Genomic DNA, 20,539 nt, shown 5'->3' on the forward strand with positions numbered 1-20,539 from the left:
ACACCACATACACACGTCAGCCGCACAAGCGCACACCACACACACACCATAGATACCACACATGCACACATCACACACACACATCACACACATACCACAGATACCACACATGCACACACACACCACACCACACACATACCACACAGATACCACAGATACCACACCACACACATACCACACACACCACATAGACACGCACACATTACCCACACAAGTGCACACCACACACACCCCACACACACATACACCCAGATACCACACATACACACCATGTACACACACCACACCACATACACCCATCACCCACAGGAACATACCACACACACACCACACACATCACACACCACACACACACATCCCACATACACATGCACACACTGCACACCACAAACACCCCGTACACACCACCCACACACCACACAGCACACGCACAGACACACACAAGCTGTTTTTCCCCCACGGTCCCTGCTTTTCACATGACTCGGACCCCTTTAGGCTGGACACCCTGAGGTCAGGGCTGTGTTTCCTGCTTTCCTATCTCAGTGTGTAGCAAGGGCCTTGGCGCAGACCTCAGAGCACGTCTGCAGAGGAAATGGGAAGGGAGACACTTAGTCTGGGAGGGATGGCCCCCCCTCCTGGGAACCAGGCAGATGGGCTGCCTGCCGGGGCTCAGCCCAGCCCCCGGGACTTCTGGGCAGGGTAAAGTGAGCATGAGAAGGGGAAGTCAGGAGGCATGCGAGGCAGTCATCCCGGAGCACCTGCTGCCCGAGGGTTTGACCCCTCTCCTCCTGCGTGACGCAGACGGGCCTGAGGTGGTGGCGGGGGATTCTTGTCCTAACTCATCCCCTGGTGAACACAGGCTCCCTGCAATACCCACACAGCCGTCCCTTTCCCCAGTGCCCTCCAGCACCCCGCACTCGGATCCATCAGACATTCCACGATGGTGTCCAACTCACTGGCCTCCCCATGCCCACCTCTCATCCCTCTCCTGCTCTGGCCACCACTGTCCCCTGACTAACGTTTCTCTGGGGATTTTCTCTGATCAAAGGGCCCAAGTAGTGGACACGCTCAATGATGGTGTCCAAGGGTGGCCCCTGGGGGCCAGAAACACAGCCTGAAGCCCAGGACTGTGGCGAAACAGCTGCCTTCTGGGTACAGGAGCTACCCAGGAGCTAATCACACCTGGGAGGCCACACCTGCTAGTTTCAAAAGGAAATTGTGTAGAGCCCGTGGTGGGCTCAGGCAGACCCTGAAGGGAGTGGCCAGGCACATCCTGGAGTCAGACGACCTGGGCTCTGGCCCTAGTCACCCGCTTCCAGCTTCGCAGCTCGGGCCCATGGTTCACCTCTGGAGGTCTCTGCTGTCTCATGCCTGTGCTAGGGTAATGGTCGCTCCCTGGCAGGGTGGGTGAGGGCAGTCTCAGCACTGGCCTGCACACACCGGCACAACAGGATGGGGCCATCTCCCTCCATCCCCTTCCCTCCACCTCCCCTCATCACCCTGCGTCCACCCGCCCCCCTGATTCGAGACAGCTGAGAATCCAGGAGGTGGGCCTAACTCAAAACCTTGCTCCCCTAACCCAAAACCAGGCTGAAGGCGTGAAGGCTGAGCCCTTTGAAAACCACTCGGCCCTGGAGATCGCGGAGCAGCTGACCCTGCTGGACCACCTCGTCTTCAGGAAGATTCCTTATGAGTAAGTGTTGCAGGTGTCACCCCGCCGCCCTCCGCTTCCCCCAGCCCTGCCTTAGATGGCACCCCGGAAGCATGTACAGTGAATTTCCAGAGCTGCACGGACTCTCTAGAGCTTGAAACAACAGTGCCTGGGTCGGCAGAATGAGGGGGAAGCTCTATTCCTGTTCTTGCCCCCAGGTTCTCTCCTTACCTGTCAGCTACACACATACACACTTTTCTGGAAGCATCTCTAACTCAGAGCTCCTAGAGAGTATCTAGAAAAGAGCTTGTGTTCATGTGTGTATTCACATATACCTGTGGGAAAATGCGCACATAGGCAAGAGCGTGGGCGGGCGTGTGGGTCCAGTGGCCTCCAGGAGCTGACTTAGGGGACAGGTGTGGACTTTGAAGCAAAGACCCAAGGCCTGCTGTCACCTGCTCTGGCCTCAGTCCTCCCTGGTGTCCATCACAATTATTCTACTTATATAATTTTGTATCCCTCTTCCTTCATCTGACGCTATGCCAACATGTAATTTTAATTACACTATTAAAAATAGTGTAAACACTAATTTTAATAAGTACGCAGCATTCTCTCACAGTGTGTTACTAAGCCCTGAGGCTGTTTTCAGTCTTCACCTTTACATTTATTGCTGCAGTAAACATCCTTGTAATGTCTCTGCATTCCTAACAATGGTCCCAGGATGCTTTCCCAAAATTGGGCTCTCCTGATTGGCATCACTGCGGGGTTTTTGACCTCAGCCCCACCTGGCGCTCTCCCCAGCGCAGGTGCTGCCTCACATAAATAGAGAGGGCACTTTGGAGACCTGTGACATCTCCCGGATGTGGAAGCAGCCGATATTCTGGATCTGTCCCTCTAGGAGGAGAAGCGGGATATGTTTTCAGATGTGATCACCTCCCCTGGCCCCTTCTGCCCGCAGGACTCTGCTGAGGTCTCCTCTTCCTGTCACTTGGCGACGTCACCAGCCTGCGGCTTGGCTTGCAGGCTTTTTAAGCCTTTTATCTGCCCCTTTTTTGTGGTATTCTCTTCCCTCATTCTATACACCAGCCGCTACAGTGACTAAAATGTGAATTCTTCCTGGCAGAAGATAAGATTCATAACAGAACCTTCTGTCCGCCGCACCTCACAAGTTATCTATCACGTGCCTTCCCACACCTTATTTCAGCCTCCCAGTACCTGTGAGGAAACGATTGCCATTATTCGCATTTTACAGATGAGGAAACCAAAGCCCTGCGCCATAAAGGCTTTGCCTCAGGCCACACAGCTGCTGCAAGTCAGAGCTGGATTTGAGCCCAGGGTTCCTTCCCTCCAGGGCTCAGAAATGACAGCCTCAAAAAGCCCAAATACAATAAAATAAAAAGCACGGAGCAATGAAATCAGCGAGGAAAATCTCACCTCTGCCCCGCCTGGGTTTCCCCTTCCTTGCTGCAGGGAGTTCTTCGGACAAGGCTGGATGAAAGTGGAAAAGAATGAAAGGACCCCTTACATCATGAAGACCACCAAGCACTTCAATGACGTGAGTTTGGATGCAGCGCCACTCTCACTGGGGTTTTTCTTTGGCAAGAGCCTCAAGAGGCTGGGTAGAGAGGGGTCTGCACACCCGGCTGGAAGCAGACTCCTGGTCCTCTCTAGCCCTGCCACCCTTCGCCATGTGGCCCATGTGGCCTGAGGCTGCCTGTCCCGCCTCAGTCTCTGTCTCTTCAACTACTAAGTGGAGCTGACCATGGAAAGGTCATCCTATGATGACCTTTGGGGAGGCCACGTGAAGACACTCAGTCCAGCACTGGCTCACCGAAAGCTCTCAGCCAGGACTTGTGATTTTGTGATTCCTAACAGGGGTCCCTTCTCAGAGCAGGGTTTTTGGGCACTCTGTAGCCAAGGGAACAGAAATGAATGAAGGATTAGAAGGAAAAGAGGGAAGCCCTTGCTTTGCTTACTGATTTTTAACCTCGTCTCAGTATTAGCAATAGGCAGTATTTGGCTAGTCAGTGGCAGACAGCTTCCCTCGAATTCATGCGTATCCAGAACCCTCAGAATCTCCCGATGTTTTGGCTGTCTCAGCTACCTGGGAAGTGATGTCCTACTCACTGCCCCCTTCTTGCCTTTCCTTGTAGTAAGATGGTCTTTTGGGATGACTTTAAAGAGAATTCTCTTTAATGTTAGGAGGCCACAGTGCTGAGCAAGACTAAGGCTCCTGAAGGTCCCTGGCTGGGATCAGGATGGCCCAATATCCAGTCCTCCAGCCCCCTCCTCTAGACCCCCCAACCCCAGCTTTCCTGGGGAGCAACTGTTGAGATGGAACCAAGCACTGGACCCGCAAACTGGCCTGGCATAAGCAGCTCAGAGGGCCTGGACTGTCTCTGACCAGCACACCGAGTTCAGATGGGTCCATCTCACACTCCCAGCTCCCAGACTCCCTTCTCAGAGAAGTGTGGGAGCAGCAGAGAACTGGGGGCCAGACAAGTCCCAGGGCCTTCTGAGGCACGGTTCACGTCCACAGGGAGCATTTGCAACGTTCTTTAATAAGAATATCCACTGCCCCTAACCAGGTGCCTACCTTGTGCCTAGCACTGAGATTTTTGTGCATAGTAATTTCATTGAAGGCTCACATCAACTAAAAGATGGGGGCTAGGCCGGGCACGGTGGCTCATGCCTATAATCCCAGCACTTTGGGAGGCCGAGGCAGGTGGATCACTTGAGGTCAGGAGTTCGAAACCAGCCTGTCCAACACGGCGAAACCCCGTCTCTACTAAAAATACAAAATTAGCCGGGCATGGTAGTGCATGCCTGTGATCCCAGCTACTCAGGAGGCGGAGACAGGAGAATTGCATGAACCTGGGAGGCGGAGGTTCTCGTGAACCAAGATTGTGCCACTGCACTCCAGCCTGGGCAACAAGAGCAAACCTCCATCTCAAAAAAAAAAAAAAAAAAAAGATGGGGGCTGTCCTCACACTTTAGATAGGCAGAAACCAAGGCTTTGGAAGGGCAAATGCTGAGGTCCCCTAACCAGTGTGCGGTAACTCATGGCCTCCTTGCTGCACAGTGCAAATTGGCTGTGTGAGAAAAAAAGAAAAATCCCTCCCAGCAATTTCCCCACACTTGCGCAAGTTCCAACTTCTGAACCACAGAGACGGGTCCACTCCCAGCCTCGTGACAGCCCTGAGAACATTTGCACTCAGCATCCTCATTCTTCCGAGTTTAATCATCAACACAAGGAAAGAGCCTTTGAGGGCCGGTGGTGACCGCGCATGACTCCACTTGTCCTGACGCCTTGGCCGGGCCACGTGCTGCCAACCCAGCCAGGGATGCCCCCTGGCCCGCACAACATATCCGGGGAGGGTCTTCAGCAGCCTGGAGGAAACAAGAAAGACCCAGGGATTGCAGCTCAGGGGGGGAACCCTTGGGGCCTACTAGGCCTGGGCACCCAGTGGTTCCTGCAGTGAGCACAGCAGCAGAAAGGAGACCCGTGTGCCTCTCAGGAGACAAAGAGGGACGGAGCCCAGGCCTCAGGAAACATACCTGACAGAGGCCTGATCTGACCACACGTTATAGCACGAGGCAGCACATCCCTGTCCCCTCCCTTCCCCTGTCCCCCTCTGTGCCCGGGAATCAAGCAGGCGTTTGAAGTGAGCATTCATTGAGTGATCATCACATGCTAGATGCCGTGCTAAGGACGTGCTTCAAATGCACCATCTCATTTAATCCTCTCATTCCCACTTTGTGGAGGAAGAAACTGAGGCTTGGGGAGGGGACAGTTCATCCCCAACATTACACAGCAAGAGAGTACAGTTCTGAACACATGCGGTCTGCCTCAGAGGCTGCCCTCGTAACTGCCTGGCATTTGACCATCTCTGCCCAAATCCACCATTCGGTTCTGATACGCAGGATGTCGCTGGCATGACGGCGATTTTCCTCGTCACTCCCTAGCACAGTCCTGTTTGCTGTGTTCTGGTCCTTCTGCCTTTAATTTCTTTGTCCTCTTCGCTGGCACTGGCCAGGGTCATCAGGACCATGGCCAGGCTGGGGTTCTGGGGCAAGGGAAGCCCCAGGGAGCAAAACGTAAGGAGTTACTTGCCCTCCTGTGCTTGCGCCACACACCACGCCTGCCTCACCTTATCCCGTCTCTCCAGGACAGTGTGGGATAGACACAGTGATCATGTGTCTCCTTCTTGGGTTTTGTGTTTTTTCTGGGTTTTTTTTGCTTTTTTGTTGTTTTTTTGTTTTTGTTTTTTGATTTTTTGAGACAGAGCCTCCCTCTGTTGCCCAGGCCGGAGCGCAATGGTGCGATCTCAGCCCACTGCAACCTCCACCTCCCAGGTTCAAGCAATGATCGTGCCTCAGCCTCCCGAATAGCTGGGGCTATGGGTGAACACCACTGCGCCCAGGTAATTTTCGTATTTTTGGTAGAGACGGGGTTTCTCCATGTTGCCCAGACTGGTCTCAAACTTCTGACCTCAGGTGATCCACCCACCTCAGCTCCCAAAGTGCTGGGATTACAAGTGTGAGCCACCATACCCGGCCACCTTCTGGTTTTAAAGTAGGTGCGTCTAATATTTCCTCATGTGGAATGTTTGTTTCTTTACCAGGTTTTTTTTTTAGTTGTCTTTTATTCCTTCAGTGCTAATGGATTTAACCATGGATAAATATAGAATTTTATCAAATATTTCTTTCTTCATCCATGGAGATGGTCATATGGTTTTTCCCCCTTAATCTGTTGCTATTGTAAATGGCAATTACACTTTTTTCCCAATATTCAAACATCCTTGCATTCCAGGGACAAACCCAATGCAGTCATGGTATATTAAACAAAACAGGTGTGTAACTTTCCTTTCTTGTATTACCCGTCTCTGGTGTCAGTATCAAGGCAATACTGGCTTCATAGAATAAATTGACAGATATTCCTTTTATGGCTCTTCTCTGGAAGATTCGACTAATCTATTCATTTCAAAAGTTAGTGTAACTTTTATATAAAACTTTTTAACTTCCATGTTCTCTTGACGGAAAAAAATTTTAACTACTTAATTAAAAGGTATAATACTTGTCCTGTTTTATGCTATTCCTTCCTGATTCTTTTAACTGGTAGTTCCATTCTTAAGTAGTTTTGCAATTCATTCTTTTTGATAAACATCCTTTAGAAATTGCTTTTGAGAAGCTTTCCTGGCAGTAAAGCCCTCTAATTTTTAATTCATCTGTAAATGTCCTTTTATCACCTTTTTTTAAAGTAGCAGTCTTTTTTAACTTTTTATTTTAAAATAATTAAAGAGTCTCGAAGGCCAGGCACGGTGGCTCACACCTGTAGTCCCAACACTTTGGGAGGCCAAGGCAGGCAGATCACTTGAGGTCAGGAGTTTGAGACCAGCCTGGCCAACATGGTAAAACCCCATCTCTACTAAAAATACAAAAATGAGTCAGGCATGGTGGCACATGCTTGTAATCCCAGCTACTCCAGAGGTTGTGGCAGGAGAATCGCCTAAACCCAGGAAGCGGAGGTTGCAGTGAGCTGAGATGGTGCCACCGCACTCCAGCCTGGGCGACAGAATGAGACTCTGTCTCAAACGAAAAAAAAAGAGAAAGTTGCAAAGGAATGTACTGGAAAGCCCGGTGCCTTCTGCTGTTCCATCTCCTTGTGATTCTAATTCCCTGATGTTCTAGCCCAGCTTCCCACCCCTGCCGCACTGTTCCAGGTCCAACCTGCACTTGATTCATTTGCGCGCATGTCATGGTTGGCCAGGTGATGGAGTCCCTGAAGATGTCTTCTCCAGTGTATATGAGACCAGCAATGCTTCAAAGTGCGTCCTAAGCTCTAGCTGTATGATGGGGTATTCCCTGAGAACTCGGCTCCCTTTAACTGTTTATTCTTCCAGGTGAACTTTACTTTTCTAGAGGAAATTCCTATAAGTGGTTTTTTTTTTTTTTTGGTTTTGGTTTTTTTGAGATGGAGTCTCGCTCTGTCACCTAGGCTGGAGTGTGGTGGCATGAGCTCGTCTCACTGCAATGTCCGCCTCCCTGGTTCAAGGATTCTCCTGCCTCAGCTTCTCGAGTAGCTGGGACTACAGGCATGTGCCACCACACCCAGCTAATATTTTTGTATTTTTTGTAGAGACAGGGTTTCACCATGTTGGTCAGGCTGGTTTTGAAGTCCTGAACTCAAATTATCTGCCCACCTTGGCCTCCAAAAGTGCTGGGATTACACACGTGAGCCACCATGCCTGACCTGAGTGTTTTATTGGATTACATTAAACACATGTATTTGTTTTCAGAAAAATTGTATTCCCATTTGGGAATTTGATCTCTTTTTCTGTTATTCAAGCCTTTTATGTCTTTTGATGACCTGTTTTTTCCATCCTACTTAGTTCTCATTAAGTTCCTGGGTATTTACAAATTCCCATTGCTATTTGGAAGGTTGTATTTTCGTTATATTTTCTAACTGATTATTGCTCATGTATATAAGAACTTTTCCTTTTTGTGTGTTGAACCTTTATCGCGCAGCAAGCTCTGCTGTTGTTCCTGCAGTTTTCCAGTACCTTCTTGTATTTTCACACAGGCAATTGTATCTGCAAATAGTGATCACTCATCTTTGTGATACTTACTCCTCTTTTTTCCTGTCTTATTGCATCGGCTTAAAGATCAGTAACCTGATTGCTTCCGAAATCATCCGCAACGAGGACATCAACGCAAGGGTGAGCGCCATTGAGAAGTGGGTGGCCGTGGCTGACATATGCCGCTGCCTCCACAACTACAATGCCGTGCTGGAGATCACCTCATCCATGAACCGCAGTGCAATCTTCCGGCTCAAAAAGACGTGGCTCAAAGTCTCTAAGCAGGTGCGGGCAGGAGGCTGGCACCACTGCCTGCCTGGGGCTGGATTGGGGCTGGGGCAGGAAGGCCAGTGGGCTGGCCACTGGACATCCACAAGTGGGCAAAGGACTGGGTAGAGGTCTAACGCTCCCAGGTAAAACAAGAGAATCACTTCCCCTATATCACCTGGGACCAGATAGCAGGCCCACAGATGCGGTAGTGGGACCGTGGGACTATAATTCCCGCTTGAGTAATTCATGCCCCGAAGTGGAAAGAATATAATGGTCATTATTGGTCCTAATGCTTTTTCCTCTGGAGTTGGGGAAAGAGTGTTGGCTTTAAGGGGATCTGCAGGGTGGTCAGATGACCCTTCTGTGGGATGACCCGTCTGTCAGATGCCCGTGCAAGCCCCTTCCCAGGATTCTCATTTCACCTGCCCTTCTGGCCACCAGAGAGTTAGCTGCTCCCAGGTACCTGTTGGCTGACTGATCACCTTAAATGTGGGCTTGATCCCTATTCAGAACATGAAGCTGAAAAGCGAGAAACATAAAACATGAACATAAAACCATAAGATAGATTCTTCCTCAGGAATAAAGTGTCTGCATCGGGGTCAGGAGGAACCAGCGCTCCTTACAGGAGAGCACAGTGAAGCAATTGGGCCACTTCCTTGGTGCAGGACCCAGAGACTGCAAGGGTCCTGTCACATCTGGACCACTCTGGACTTCCATACTGTGTCCCCCTCATTGTTCTCTTTATCACCTACTCCTCACTACTCTCTTCATGCCAATGGCAGGTCAGGAACCCACCCACCAAGCGGGTGATGTGTCCATAATCCTCCCTACTTGGCAGCCAAATTCAGGAAAGTGTTGACATCTCTGCTGCCCTTCCCCCCTCTTCTGGTCCCTCCAGCAGGACTACAGAACATGCAGGGACACCCCATTACAATCCAGTGAGACTGGGCCTCTTGCTTCTTGGCACACAGAGGTGCCAGGCTTATGGGAAGGACTGTGAAAGATGCTACTTTTATTTGCGGGCTCCAGGAAAGAGCAGAGCTCAGGAGCATGGGAACTCAGAGCTGCAGGCACGTCCGGCCAGGCGTGGTATGGGCCGTCATGAACTCCTGGAGGCAGATGTTGAGCAAGGCTCTGCAGAACCTCCACGTCACCCAACCTCATTTGGGCCATCAGGGTTCAGGCAGGGCCCTGGGTGTGGTCTGGGGACCCACTGCAGGTAGATCTCTCTCTCCTTCTCCCCTGTGCTATGGGAATGACGTCATCCTTTCCAGAGGCCTTGCAGACCGGGTCAGTTTCCCACCCCACTTAGTCTTCCTGGAACCCACACTCCGTCCATTTCTTGGTCTCATTCTCCAGCATCGCCCTCCTCATGGAGTTGGGAGGGAATGAACTTGGCCATCCTGAAATCTTCTGTTCTCTGCAGAGAGTGCAAATCAAGGACAGTCGGTGATCAGGGCATGTGACCCAACCTGTGTTCTGGGATGTCATTCTGGACCTAGGGTCAGCTGGCCGGGTCCAAAAAATCAAAAATGCCTTTGGCACCACATGAGGTCTCCACCCTCTACGGCAGTCTGGACTCTGGACCCAGCCGGCTTCTGCAGCCCCCAGCCATGTAGGAGTTGTGTGTCTGCACAGCACCGGGCCCCAGGAGCTTCTGGGAGTGCCTGGCCATGGCCGGCTCAGCACCAGCCAAGGGCGGTTCGTTATCTCTCTACAGGCATCCTGTGGACACTGCAGACCCTCTGAAATGACCACATTTCTTAGGTGGCCTGAACTGTAACCTCGGCAGCCAGTTTTCATTGCTCCCTTTAATGTGCTTACCATGGCAGAAAAGCATTATGTCCAAGTCTGGTTCAGCCCTCAGCAAGAGTCAGGCGGTTGGGTTTCATTTGGGATTTTTCATTTTCCCTTTCTTCTTTTAAGCTCTTTCCCCATCCTCTTTGCAAAAAAAAAGAAAAAAAGAAAAAGAAAGAAAGAAAGAAAAGAAAAAGAAAGGAAGAAAGAAAGAGAAAAAGACCTCGAGAGGATCTGATCATGATGTACTTCCATAAAACAGTACAGTGATTGACGTGGATTTGTGTCGCCTCCTGGGGATGGCTGTGCTTTAGTAGAGACAAGATCCTGGTGTTGACTAACAATACATTTTGGCCTCTCTGGGAGGGAACCTTCTTGGCCAGCCAGAAGTCCTCCACTGAGTGAACAGGAAGTGATGGAGTTCAGGAGACCACAGAATCATCTTTCTTCCTGATACTCACTCCAAGGCAGGCTCTTTGCTTGGTCCCTGCTTTCAATCACAAATTCCAAGGGCCCCCCATTTCTACCAGCTGATGTCCACACCTAACAGAAGCCCAATATCCTGGAGGCTTGCAGCATGGAGCATCAAAGGATCAAAACCCCTGGCCCCGCCAGAAGATACTTGAGCAACTTCACCTCCAAACATACTTTTTAAGCAGCAGCTGAGAAAATTCTGTGGCTTCCCAGGCCACAGAGCTCCTTCCATGACCACCCAAAGAGGAGCAGCCACACACAGCGAGCATGGGGATGTGGAGGAAGGTAAAAATGTGCCCAGCTCAGAGCCACAAATTGGTGCCAGTGGATTTAGAAACACCATGCATCAGAATATCTTCTGCAAATTTTCACAGCCTCAGAGCACGGTGACACTTCACCAGAACCGCATGGCCACTGGGACCTCCTGATCAAACTTCTGGGTCTCCCACAATTCTTGAATATCTGAACTAGTATTGCCTTAGGGAACATCCGGACTTACCCTCCTATTTTCCAGATGGGAATACTGAGGCCCAGAAAGGCAAGAGGAGTGGTGATTTGCCAGTCGGCATGCCAAGGGGAGGTGACAGAGCCTGGGGAAGCCCTGGGTTTCCTGACTCAGCCCCCACCTCTGACTTCAAGCCATATCAGGTCATTCCTCTGCAGGTGGATGGGGACAAAGAGGAAGTAGGGTGCAGCTCTGAAAAAGGGAAATTGCAGGAGGGAAACTGAGACTCTGGGACGGAGGTCAGCCAGGGCATCCAGGCTTCACCAGGCTTCAGAGAGCAGATGTCTCAAGCAAAAGCAGAATCATCTGCCTTGGCGCCGTGTGGTGTGTGCTCTTCTGTTGCATGTCTCTTCCATCAGATTAAGAACACCGTTGTCCTCCGAACAGGATTAGCCTACATCAGGTGGCGAGGCTTTTCCGCTCATTGATAAGGCATGGAACTGTATGGAATACTCAGCCCTTCCTTCCCCTTGAAGAGCACACACAGATCTCCTCCCGTCAGAATGGGTACTGAGATTGTCCTTTTCAGTAGACAAATTTCTCAGCAGAAATCTGCCCCCAAGATTGGACGTGTGCTTGTCCTCCGGGGCCGTGTCCCCTCCAGGCTGACTAGGGCTCTGGTGGCGTGACACACGTGCTTGGCTGTGCTCCCGCGGTTCCTCAGCCACATTCTGAGTCTTGAGGAACAGAGCTGCAAAGGAAATCTCTAACCTGTCTCACCATTGCATCAATGAGAGAGCTGAGGACCTCTGAGGGAGAAGGCCTTCCCTCCGGCTACACAGAATAAGGTGCACAAAGCCAGGTTTGAGCCAGGATGGTCCATGCTTCAGACAGACTCCAGCCACCGAAACTCTGCTCCAGCCTGATGTGTGTGCGGGGTCCCACAGGGGTGCTCGCCAAAGCCCTTCACTGTGGGGCTTCCTCTTCTCCAGCCAGGCCTTTCTTTCCTGATGATCAGTCTGTCTCCCATCTTTCTTCTTGATCCTTAGATGTGGGTGGTGTTCCTGGCGTGTAAAAGGGAACGTGTGAGATGAGGGTCCCATCCTTTGGGTGTAGTTCATGAGAAAGATCAGGAAAATGAAAAATCAGCCCTTTCCTGCGCTGAGCGTGGGCTCCTAGAAGTCACCCAGCAAGTCCTTCTAAACTGCCCAGGTCTTGGGACCTTGCAGCATTTCCAAGGGCCAAATCCACAGTCAGGTCTCTCACACCCGCTTCCTCGCTTCTGAGAGAGGTGTGAGCACGGGCACACTCAACAAGGACCGGTGCCCAGCTCCTGTGGCGTTCAGGGGCAAGGTACCCAAACCCAGGTGGTCCCAGATCCCAAGGGAACGCAGTTCCGGAGCCCTGGCGGGCAGCATGCTGGAGTGGAGGCTTGCGCCCCGGGCCTTGGCGCGTGCTGTGTGTTAGTAAATCCTTCTGATTCCTTCTAGACTAAAGCTTTGATTGATAAGCTCCAAAAGCTTGTGTCATCTGAGGGCAGATTTAAGAATCTCAGAGAAGCTCTGAAAAAGTAAGTGTGTGTCGTTTTGTCACTGTTATTTTTAAAGTCATAGACCTGCATTGCAGAAGCATTCACGTGCCACCCCCAGCCAGAGTGGGAGGTGTGTCTGTCTGTCTGTCTGTCTACCCACAAGACTCCCAGATTTCCTGGATCCCGGTAGTGGAGTCCTCCATGGTCTGCAGAGAAACTCCAGAGTTTGCTTGCATTTCCTAGAACAAGCACAGAAATCTCGTGCTGGATTCCTGAAAGCATCGTAGCTGTGATCATGAGAACAGTGATGCCAGACTTCTCAATTCTAAAATGCACATTTTCTTTTTACATTTGAATAATCTTGACAGCACGAGATGTCTTAAAGCCAGCGTTATTGATTTAACATGATTGCGTTTCCTTTTTCACTCGAGAATTTGTCATCAAAATGTAAGTTTGCATTTTATAGACAATGGCATCTTGGAATCAAAAAAATAACAGTTTTACAGTATTCATACTTAAAGTTCATAGAGGGCTTGCCTAGCTATTGTGCATTTAACACCATCAACACTGCCCATAAGGCGGGGTCCTCAGCCTCGGCACCCTGGCTGTTCTGACCAGGATCATCCTTAGTTGAGGGGCGCTGTCTTGTGCAATGTAGAATCTTTAGCAGCCTCTCTGGCCTCTACCTGTGAGATGCTAATGGGGACCTCCAGGATGATGACCAAATCTGCCTCCAGGCATTGCCAGATGTCCACTAGGGGCCTTATCCCACCAGGATAAGGCCGTTGCCGCATCCTGTTCTTCTAGACAAAGAAACTGAAGAGCTAGTGGCTGGTGCAAGGCCACGTGGCCATGACCTGGCGCCAGGACTGGCCCAGGCTGGCTCCAAAGCGTGGCGAGGTTTGCCTTGGGCTACCTATGAGCTCTCCCAGGGCAGCTGTGGCCCAGCCATGTGCACACACTGGCCATGCACTCACGCAAAATGGAGGGTTCGTTTCTCCCACTGCCAATAGGGGCTTACTGGGGTTCTGCACTAGGCTCAACCCTCCTTTCGCGGAGTGAGCATCCCTTCCTCTTCTTGCCTGACTGGCTACTCTCCAGACCTTAGAGAGACCCTGGGAGACCCCTGGGGTCCCAGTTCCATATATACATATGTGTGTGTGTGTGTGTGTGTGTGTGTGAATTCAGGAAGCCTCTCTTCCCTTCCTGGTGTTCCCATGATCATGGCCGATGCAGGGACCACCAGAGTTTACTACCCCCAGAACCTGAGGATGGGGCCAGCCAGAACCTCCAGCCCATGGCAGCCACTTTGACAGACTGCTTAGCCCTCTCCCGGCCTTGTCTGCCTCCTCTTCTCGTTTTCTTCCCGCTGTACTTGGTCCATCCTTCGCCAGCTTTGTGTGCCATCGCCTTGACCATCTCCACTTTATTTGTGTCCTCAGGCAGATGTTACACCCATCTGTGCTGTCTGGCCATCTCTCTTCTGCCTGGGCTCCCCAGAACCCCTGTGGACGATGCTTGTGGGGAGCTGCCCCTCCGTGCATTCACCAACTTGTCCATCCAACCCCCAGGCACCACTCCATCCACGTCCTCATATGACTGGCTTCCTCGGCTGCCACCGCCACCACCGCCACCTCCGCTGGCTCTGTGCCCCCTACACTCTGTCTGAGTCCCCATCTTGACTGTCTTCCCTCTTTCAGGTGGCCTGCGGGCCTCTGCGAGCTAAGCGCTTTATGCACAGGCTCTGGACTTACAGAGACATAGGCAGACCAGGCAGAGAGGCAGGGACTGGGGAAACCCGGGGCAAATGCTTCCCACACCTCCTCTCCTGAGGCTCTAAGGTTTTCACAAAGAGCCATGCTGCATGAATGCTGAGCGTCTGTTTTACCAGGCAGGGGACAGGGGTTAAGAGTAGCAAGGTGGCAGGCCATGGGCATAGCCAGGGACCTCCTCAGACAAGGAGTCCTGCAGTGGGCCTCACCATTCATATGTCCCACACATCTTTTTCAGCTTTTCATTAAAATATCCAATCTCAGGCTGGGCACAGTGGCTCATGGCTATAACCCCCACCACTTTGGGAGGCCAAGGTGGGCAGATCACTTGAGGTCAGGAGCTAGAAACCCACCTAGCCAACATGGCAAAACCCTGTCTCTGCTAAAAATGCAAAAGTTAGCCAGGTGTGGTGGTACATGCCTGTAATCCCAGCTACTCGGAAGGCTGAGGCACGAAAATTGCTTGAGCCCAGGAGGCGGAGGTTGCAGTGAGCCAAGATCGCACTACTGCACTCCAGCCTGGTGTCTGTCCCAAAAAAAAAAAAAAAAAAAAAAAAAAATCCAGCCAGGCGTGGTGGCTCACGCCTGTAATTCCAGCACTTTGGGAGGCTGAGGCGGGCAGATCACGAAGTCAGGAGATTGAGACCATCCGGGCTAACGAGGTGAAACCCCATCTCTACTAAAAATATAAAAAATTAGCCAGGTGTGGTGGTGTGCACCTGTAGCTCCAGCTACTCAGGAGGCTGAGGCAGGAGAATCGCTTGAACCCAGGAGATGGAGGTTGCAGTGAGCCGAGATTGTGCCACTGCACTCCAGCCTGGGTGACAGAGGGAAACGCTATCAAAAAAAAAAATCCAATTTATGCCAGCATCCAGGCTAGAGAACAGCTTTACTGCCTTTTCCAGTCAAGACCTCATTGCCAAACCCTAAATCCATATCCCACCAGCCACTCTCTTAAATGTCCCTTGGCCCACCTACAGCAACCCTACGTGTGCCCCTTCCATCCCTTCCGGTGCCCTGAGAGTGGCCTCATCTTCCCTTCTCATTCCCCAAGGCTACATCCTTGCAAAGTCCCAGGACTGTTCCCTCCTCCCCACCTCCCAGCAATCAGAACCTTCCCAAGGCTCCATGCCACAAGAATTTGGCTGATAACTGAATTTAGCAGTAAAATGTGGTCACCAGCTCTTTTGGGGCGGACTCCAGTTTCGACTACCCTGTCTAATCTCAACCCAGCACACACTTGCCTATCTGCACCTTTTTTGTTTGATTTGAAGAGGAAGTCCTTGATTGAGAGGACCCCGGGGACAGGCCGTTACTGTAGGCTGCTGCAGTGAGAGGCTTTCCTTTGTTCCCTTGTATTAAGGGTGGGAGCAGGCGTGGAAGAGTGTGTCAGCTAGCTGACTGCCAGGCCGTCCCCTACACCCTTTAATCGGGGTGACAGGTTATCTACACGGATATCATGAACCCAAGGCTGAGCTCTAGAGTTTCAGAGGTTCCAATAAAGCCAAATATCTATCTCTATCTTTATTCTCTGCCTGTGGCCAGAGAGCAGATTAGCAACCCAGTGGTCCAAGCAAGATTGGACTTTCCACTCCAGCACACTGCAGTTTTGTTTTTCAGAGACTACTACCCAGTCACCCTGTACCTCGTGCCAGAACCTTGGACCCTGGCCCCAGGGGATTCAGCCCACACAGCTCAGCCTCAAGGGCCCTCACACCCTCCCTGAATGACCTTCCCCAGGTCTCGAGATGGGACAGAGGAGATTCCCAACCACAGCCAGCAGAAGCGTGTCAGGGACAGTGGCGCATCCCACAGCCGGGGCAGTGCAGGGAGGAGAGAAGCTGGAGAGAAGGAGGAAGGAGAGACGGTCTCAGTGGTCGCCACGGTCGCCTTCCTGGAGTTTGTTGTCGTGCGTGGGCGGCTGCCGCTTGCCGGCAGCAGCTGGTCCCATAATCTTCCTTAATCCATTTAATGTCATCAGGAGCATCTTGGCGGAAAGAAACATCCAGTCTGGGGACTCCAAACCACCACAGGCAAGGCCAGGGTGCCAGGAGTGCCACAACGAGGCCTTGCCAGAAACCAGAAGCAACTGTCAGGCTGGGGGATGGGACACTTTTCTCTCTGCTCCCTAAAATGCTAGCTGCAGGCCTGTGAGGGCTCTGCTAGAAGAGGAAGCCACCCCCGTATCAGCTCAGCTGGATAGGCCCTTCAAGGGCAAGACAGGACCTCACCCGAGAGAGGCCAAGAGGCCCACACGGAAGGTTCAGGACTGGTCTGTTGTTGGGCATCTTGCCCACAGGCAGCCCCAGCGTGTTTCCCTTTCCACTGAGAGGCTCGTCGTGGCTCAGTCCCCCTGCCCGTGTCCCTGCTGGCCCTCCACCAGTCCTCTGTCCCACTCTGGCAACTCCATACATTGCCTACGTGGCTTTGGATTTCCGACGGGTGTGTGTGCGTGTGCATGTGTGTGTGCATGTGTGTGTGCGTGTGCGTGTGTGTGTGCGTGCGCGTGTGTATGTGTGCGAGTGTGTGTGTGTTTGATTGACTGAGTGTGCTCCTGTTTCTGCCTTCACGGCCCCTCACTATAGAGCAAGGGCCACATGTGGCTCGGGATGGTTTTAAATGCAGCCCAACACAGATAGGTAAGCTTTCTTAAAACATGAGATTTTTTTGGTGTGATTTTTTTTTTAGCTCATCAGCTATCGTTAGTGTGTTAGTGCATTTTATGTGTGGCCCAAGATAATTCTTCTTCCAAACGTGGTCAGGGAGGCCAAAAGATTGGACACCCTTGTCACAGAGCTCGTAAATAGAGACAGAGGTTAGTACTGAGGCTGGGTATGCTACTTGCTAGTGATTCAATTGCAAATCCACCACCTTCCCGCAACTGGACTGTGACTCCCCGTAAATACCAAGGGAAGTCTCCCTCAGTGATCAAAGGACCGCTGATCTTTTTCACTGGTCTAGGTGGTCAGAGACCCTCAAAAGCCTTGAGAAACACTCTGAGTCCTTTGATTGTTTGCAGTCAACTTGCAGTCCCCAGGCCTCCCATGCTCCGTTCCATGCTTAGAGCACTCCAGGTGACCTGGCTACCATCACATGTGCAGGTGACAGGGTGACACTGCCACAGCCTTACAACTCCAGAGTCACTTCTCAGATCTTTGGATTCTTCCTCCATCAGACTCACAAGCCTGGGCTTCAGACTTGGAGGATGATAGAAAGGAAATGAAGAGCTGGCCAGGTGCAGTGGTGCACGCCTGTAATCTGAGCACTTTGGGAGGCTGAGGCAGGTAGATCACTTGAGCTCAAGAGTTCTAGGCCAGCCTGAGCAACATGGCAAAACTCCGTCCCTACCAAAAATATGAAAATGAGCTGGGTATGGTGGCGCATGCATGTAGTCCAGCTATTTAGGATGCTGAGGCAGGAGTCGTATTGGAGTCCAGGGGTCAAGGCTGCAATGAGCTGTGATTGTGCCACTGCATTCCAATCTAGGTGACAGAGTGAGATCCTGCCTCAGAAAAGAAAAAGGAAATGAAGACTTGAGCATGTAATAACCATGGACTAGAACGGATGGAAAGGTGCAGAGCAGCCCTGCAGCGGCTGGGTGATCCTTGCTCTTTTTATCACAACCCACAGCAAATATGTATATTTGAAATTGCAACCCTATATGCAAATGCACGTATGCATTACTGGAACAAAAATTCCACAAAATAATATATACCTGGCCGGGCTCGATGGCTCACGCCTGTAATCCCAGCACTTTGGGAGGCCGAGGCGGGTGGATCACGAGGTCAAGAAGTCGAGACCATCCTGGTCAACATGGTGAAACCCCGTCTTTACTAAAAATACAAAAAAATTAGCTTGGTGTGGTGGCGCGTGCCTGTAGTCCCAGCTACTCGGGAGGCTAAGGTAGGAGAATTACTTGAACCCAGGAGGCGGAGGTTGTGGTGAGCCAAGATCACGCCACTGCACTCCAGCCTGGCGCCTGGTGATGGAGTGAGACTTTGTCTCAAAAAAATAGTAATAATAATATATACCTTTATACCATTTGATAAACTTAGATATTTTCTTTTTCACTTGTTATTTTTATTTGTTTTCAATTCAGTAGAAATGAGGTCTCACTATATTGCTCAGGCTGGTCTTGAACACTTGGAGTCCAGCGATTTTCCCACCTCAGCCTCCCAAGTCCTACCTCCTGGGATTACAGGGGTGAGCCACCACACCAGGCCCTGTTCCACTTTTTAAAAATTCTTGGTCTGCACCCTCTAAATTAATGTCAACAACCATGAGGCTGGGCGCAGTGGCTCAAGCCTGTAATCCTAGCACTTTGGGAGGCTGAGGTGGGTGGATCACCTGAGGTCAGGAGTTCAAGACCAGCCTGGCCATCATGGTGAAACCCCATCTTTATTTAAAAAAAAAAAAAACCACCATGAAAGGGTCAGCCCTACGTTTGGAAAAACACGTGCCTGCTGTGTTCCTAACACCAGGCATCCACCTCCTTCACGACTTTGTCAGACTGAGCCAGCTGTTCTGTGTTTACCTAACAGCCTCTTTAAATTAATTCACTTTTCCCAAAGATAAATAAGAAGGAAATTTTTATTTCCCAGCAAATGGAAAGCCAGCCTACTTGCTGGAAATACAAGATTGCCATTAAAAAATATACGGTAAAAACAAAACAGTGTTATTGAATTCTGGCCAAAGACGGATGCTTGCCAGCATTCTGATTCTGACACCTGTTGCTGTTCGTTTTAAAAGAGAAAATGTGAAAGGAGGAGAATGGCAAGTGTCACCAAGTGTCAGAGTCACACTGTCACCAAATGAGGCACTCTCCCTGAGCAGAAGGGAAAAAAGTAAAAATCCAATGTTTCTTAGCATGTGAATTCATGTTGTTTAATATGGTGCCTGCAAATCACCTAAAATCAGTTGTCAGACCACCTAAAATTGTCTTAGCTGGCATCACTGCTTTATACATGAGGAGCCCAGGGACCAGAGAGGGAGAGGACTGGCCTGAGGTCACACAGCAGGCAGGTGCCAGGTTTCTGCTCTTGGTCTGTCATCCTCCCGGCCTCACCTTCCTCCCGAGTGGCAGGGTTGCCGGGTAGCCACACGGAGAAAAAGGTGAGAAGGGCTGGGAATGAGGGTCACTGCACTCTGCTTGGGGATGCCACCGCATCTGTGTGCTGAGCAGAGAGGAGGCCCCAGGAGAAGCTAAAGGAAGCCCAGCGGGCACATAGCAGCTGCTGGGCTCATCACAGTCTCCATCAGCCCTTACGCAGCACCCACTCAAGGGCACCAGAACATGCTGGGAAGGGGCAGTAACAGGAGCCGCTGCTTTGGACCAAAAATCAGAAAGGCATGGCCTGTCACTCGAGGGGCCCAGCTCCCAAAGCTGCAGTCCCCTAGGAGTCCCCAACCATAGAAACTATCACCCAGCCCCGTACCCCATAACCACTTTTACGAAAGTGATCTCAGAGACCAAGGACTCCCCACCCCGGCACCCAAGCCCAGTGCTTGGGTGGGTGGGAGGTGCCAGTGCAGACAGGAGAGGTCTCAGGGAGCAGAGTGGGACAAGGGTGTCAGGGTGACTCGCAGGAGTTGGGGGGCTGGAGCTGCAGAGCCCTCCAGCAGGTGGATTCAGGGGGAGGATCTGGATGGAGAGTTTCAGGGAGAGACAGGAAAGGTGAGTCCAGAGGGGCTGGTGACAGAGCCCAAGGACTGACAGGGACAGAAGGCAGAAAGGTAGAGGAGGACTTTCTGGCTTGGGGAGCAAAGAGACAATTTGAGATACCCCAGCGGCTACAGGAGGCCCCATTCAACACCCTGTCACCCCCACCCCCAGAGGACTGGCCCTCAGGCCCAGCTGACAATCCTAGGTGTGTACGATTGTCAGTCCTAGAGCGTAGTAAGATTCTTGGTGACTGCAAGCCTCTTGGCTCTAGCAAGCAAAAGGTGCATGCGCGATGTTCTGTTTTTGGTAGACATTACTTTTTTTAAATGAAAAACTTTTGTTAATGCCTTTTGCTTCCA

General features: G+C 51.2%; 1 protein-coding gene across 2 annotated transcripts in view; it reads left to right on the forward strand.

Annotated features, from left to right (window-relative positions):
- RASGRF1 (Ras protein specific guanine nucleotide releasing factor 1) overlaps positions 1 to 20,539 on the forward strand; it is a 127,581-nt gene that overhangs the window by 95,285 nt on the left and 11,757 nt on the right. For both annotated transcript variants that reach the window (XM_032263844.1, XM_032263845.1), the window contains exons 21-24: positions 1,590 to 1,693; positions 3,122 to 3,206; positions 8,317 to 8,514; positions 12,706 to 12,785. In XM_032263844.1, the coding sequence (XP_032119735.1) occupies positions 1,590 to 1,693; positions 3,122 to 3,206; positions 8,317 to 8,514; positions 12,706 to 12,785 (467 nt within the window). The remainder of the gene's footprint in view (positions 1 to 1,589; positions 1,694 to 3,121; positions 3,207 to 8,316; positions 8,515 to 12,705; positions 12,786 to 20,539) is intronic.

This window comes from Sapajus apella, unplaced genomic scaffold, assembly GCF_009761245.1.
Source record: "Sapajus apella isolate SASKATOON/1434 unplaced genomic scaffold, GSC_monkey_1.0 scaffold139, whole genome shotgun sequence".
Taxonomy (NCBI): Eukaryota; Metazoa; Chordata; class Mammalia; order Primates; family Cebidae; genus Sapajus; species Sapajus apella.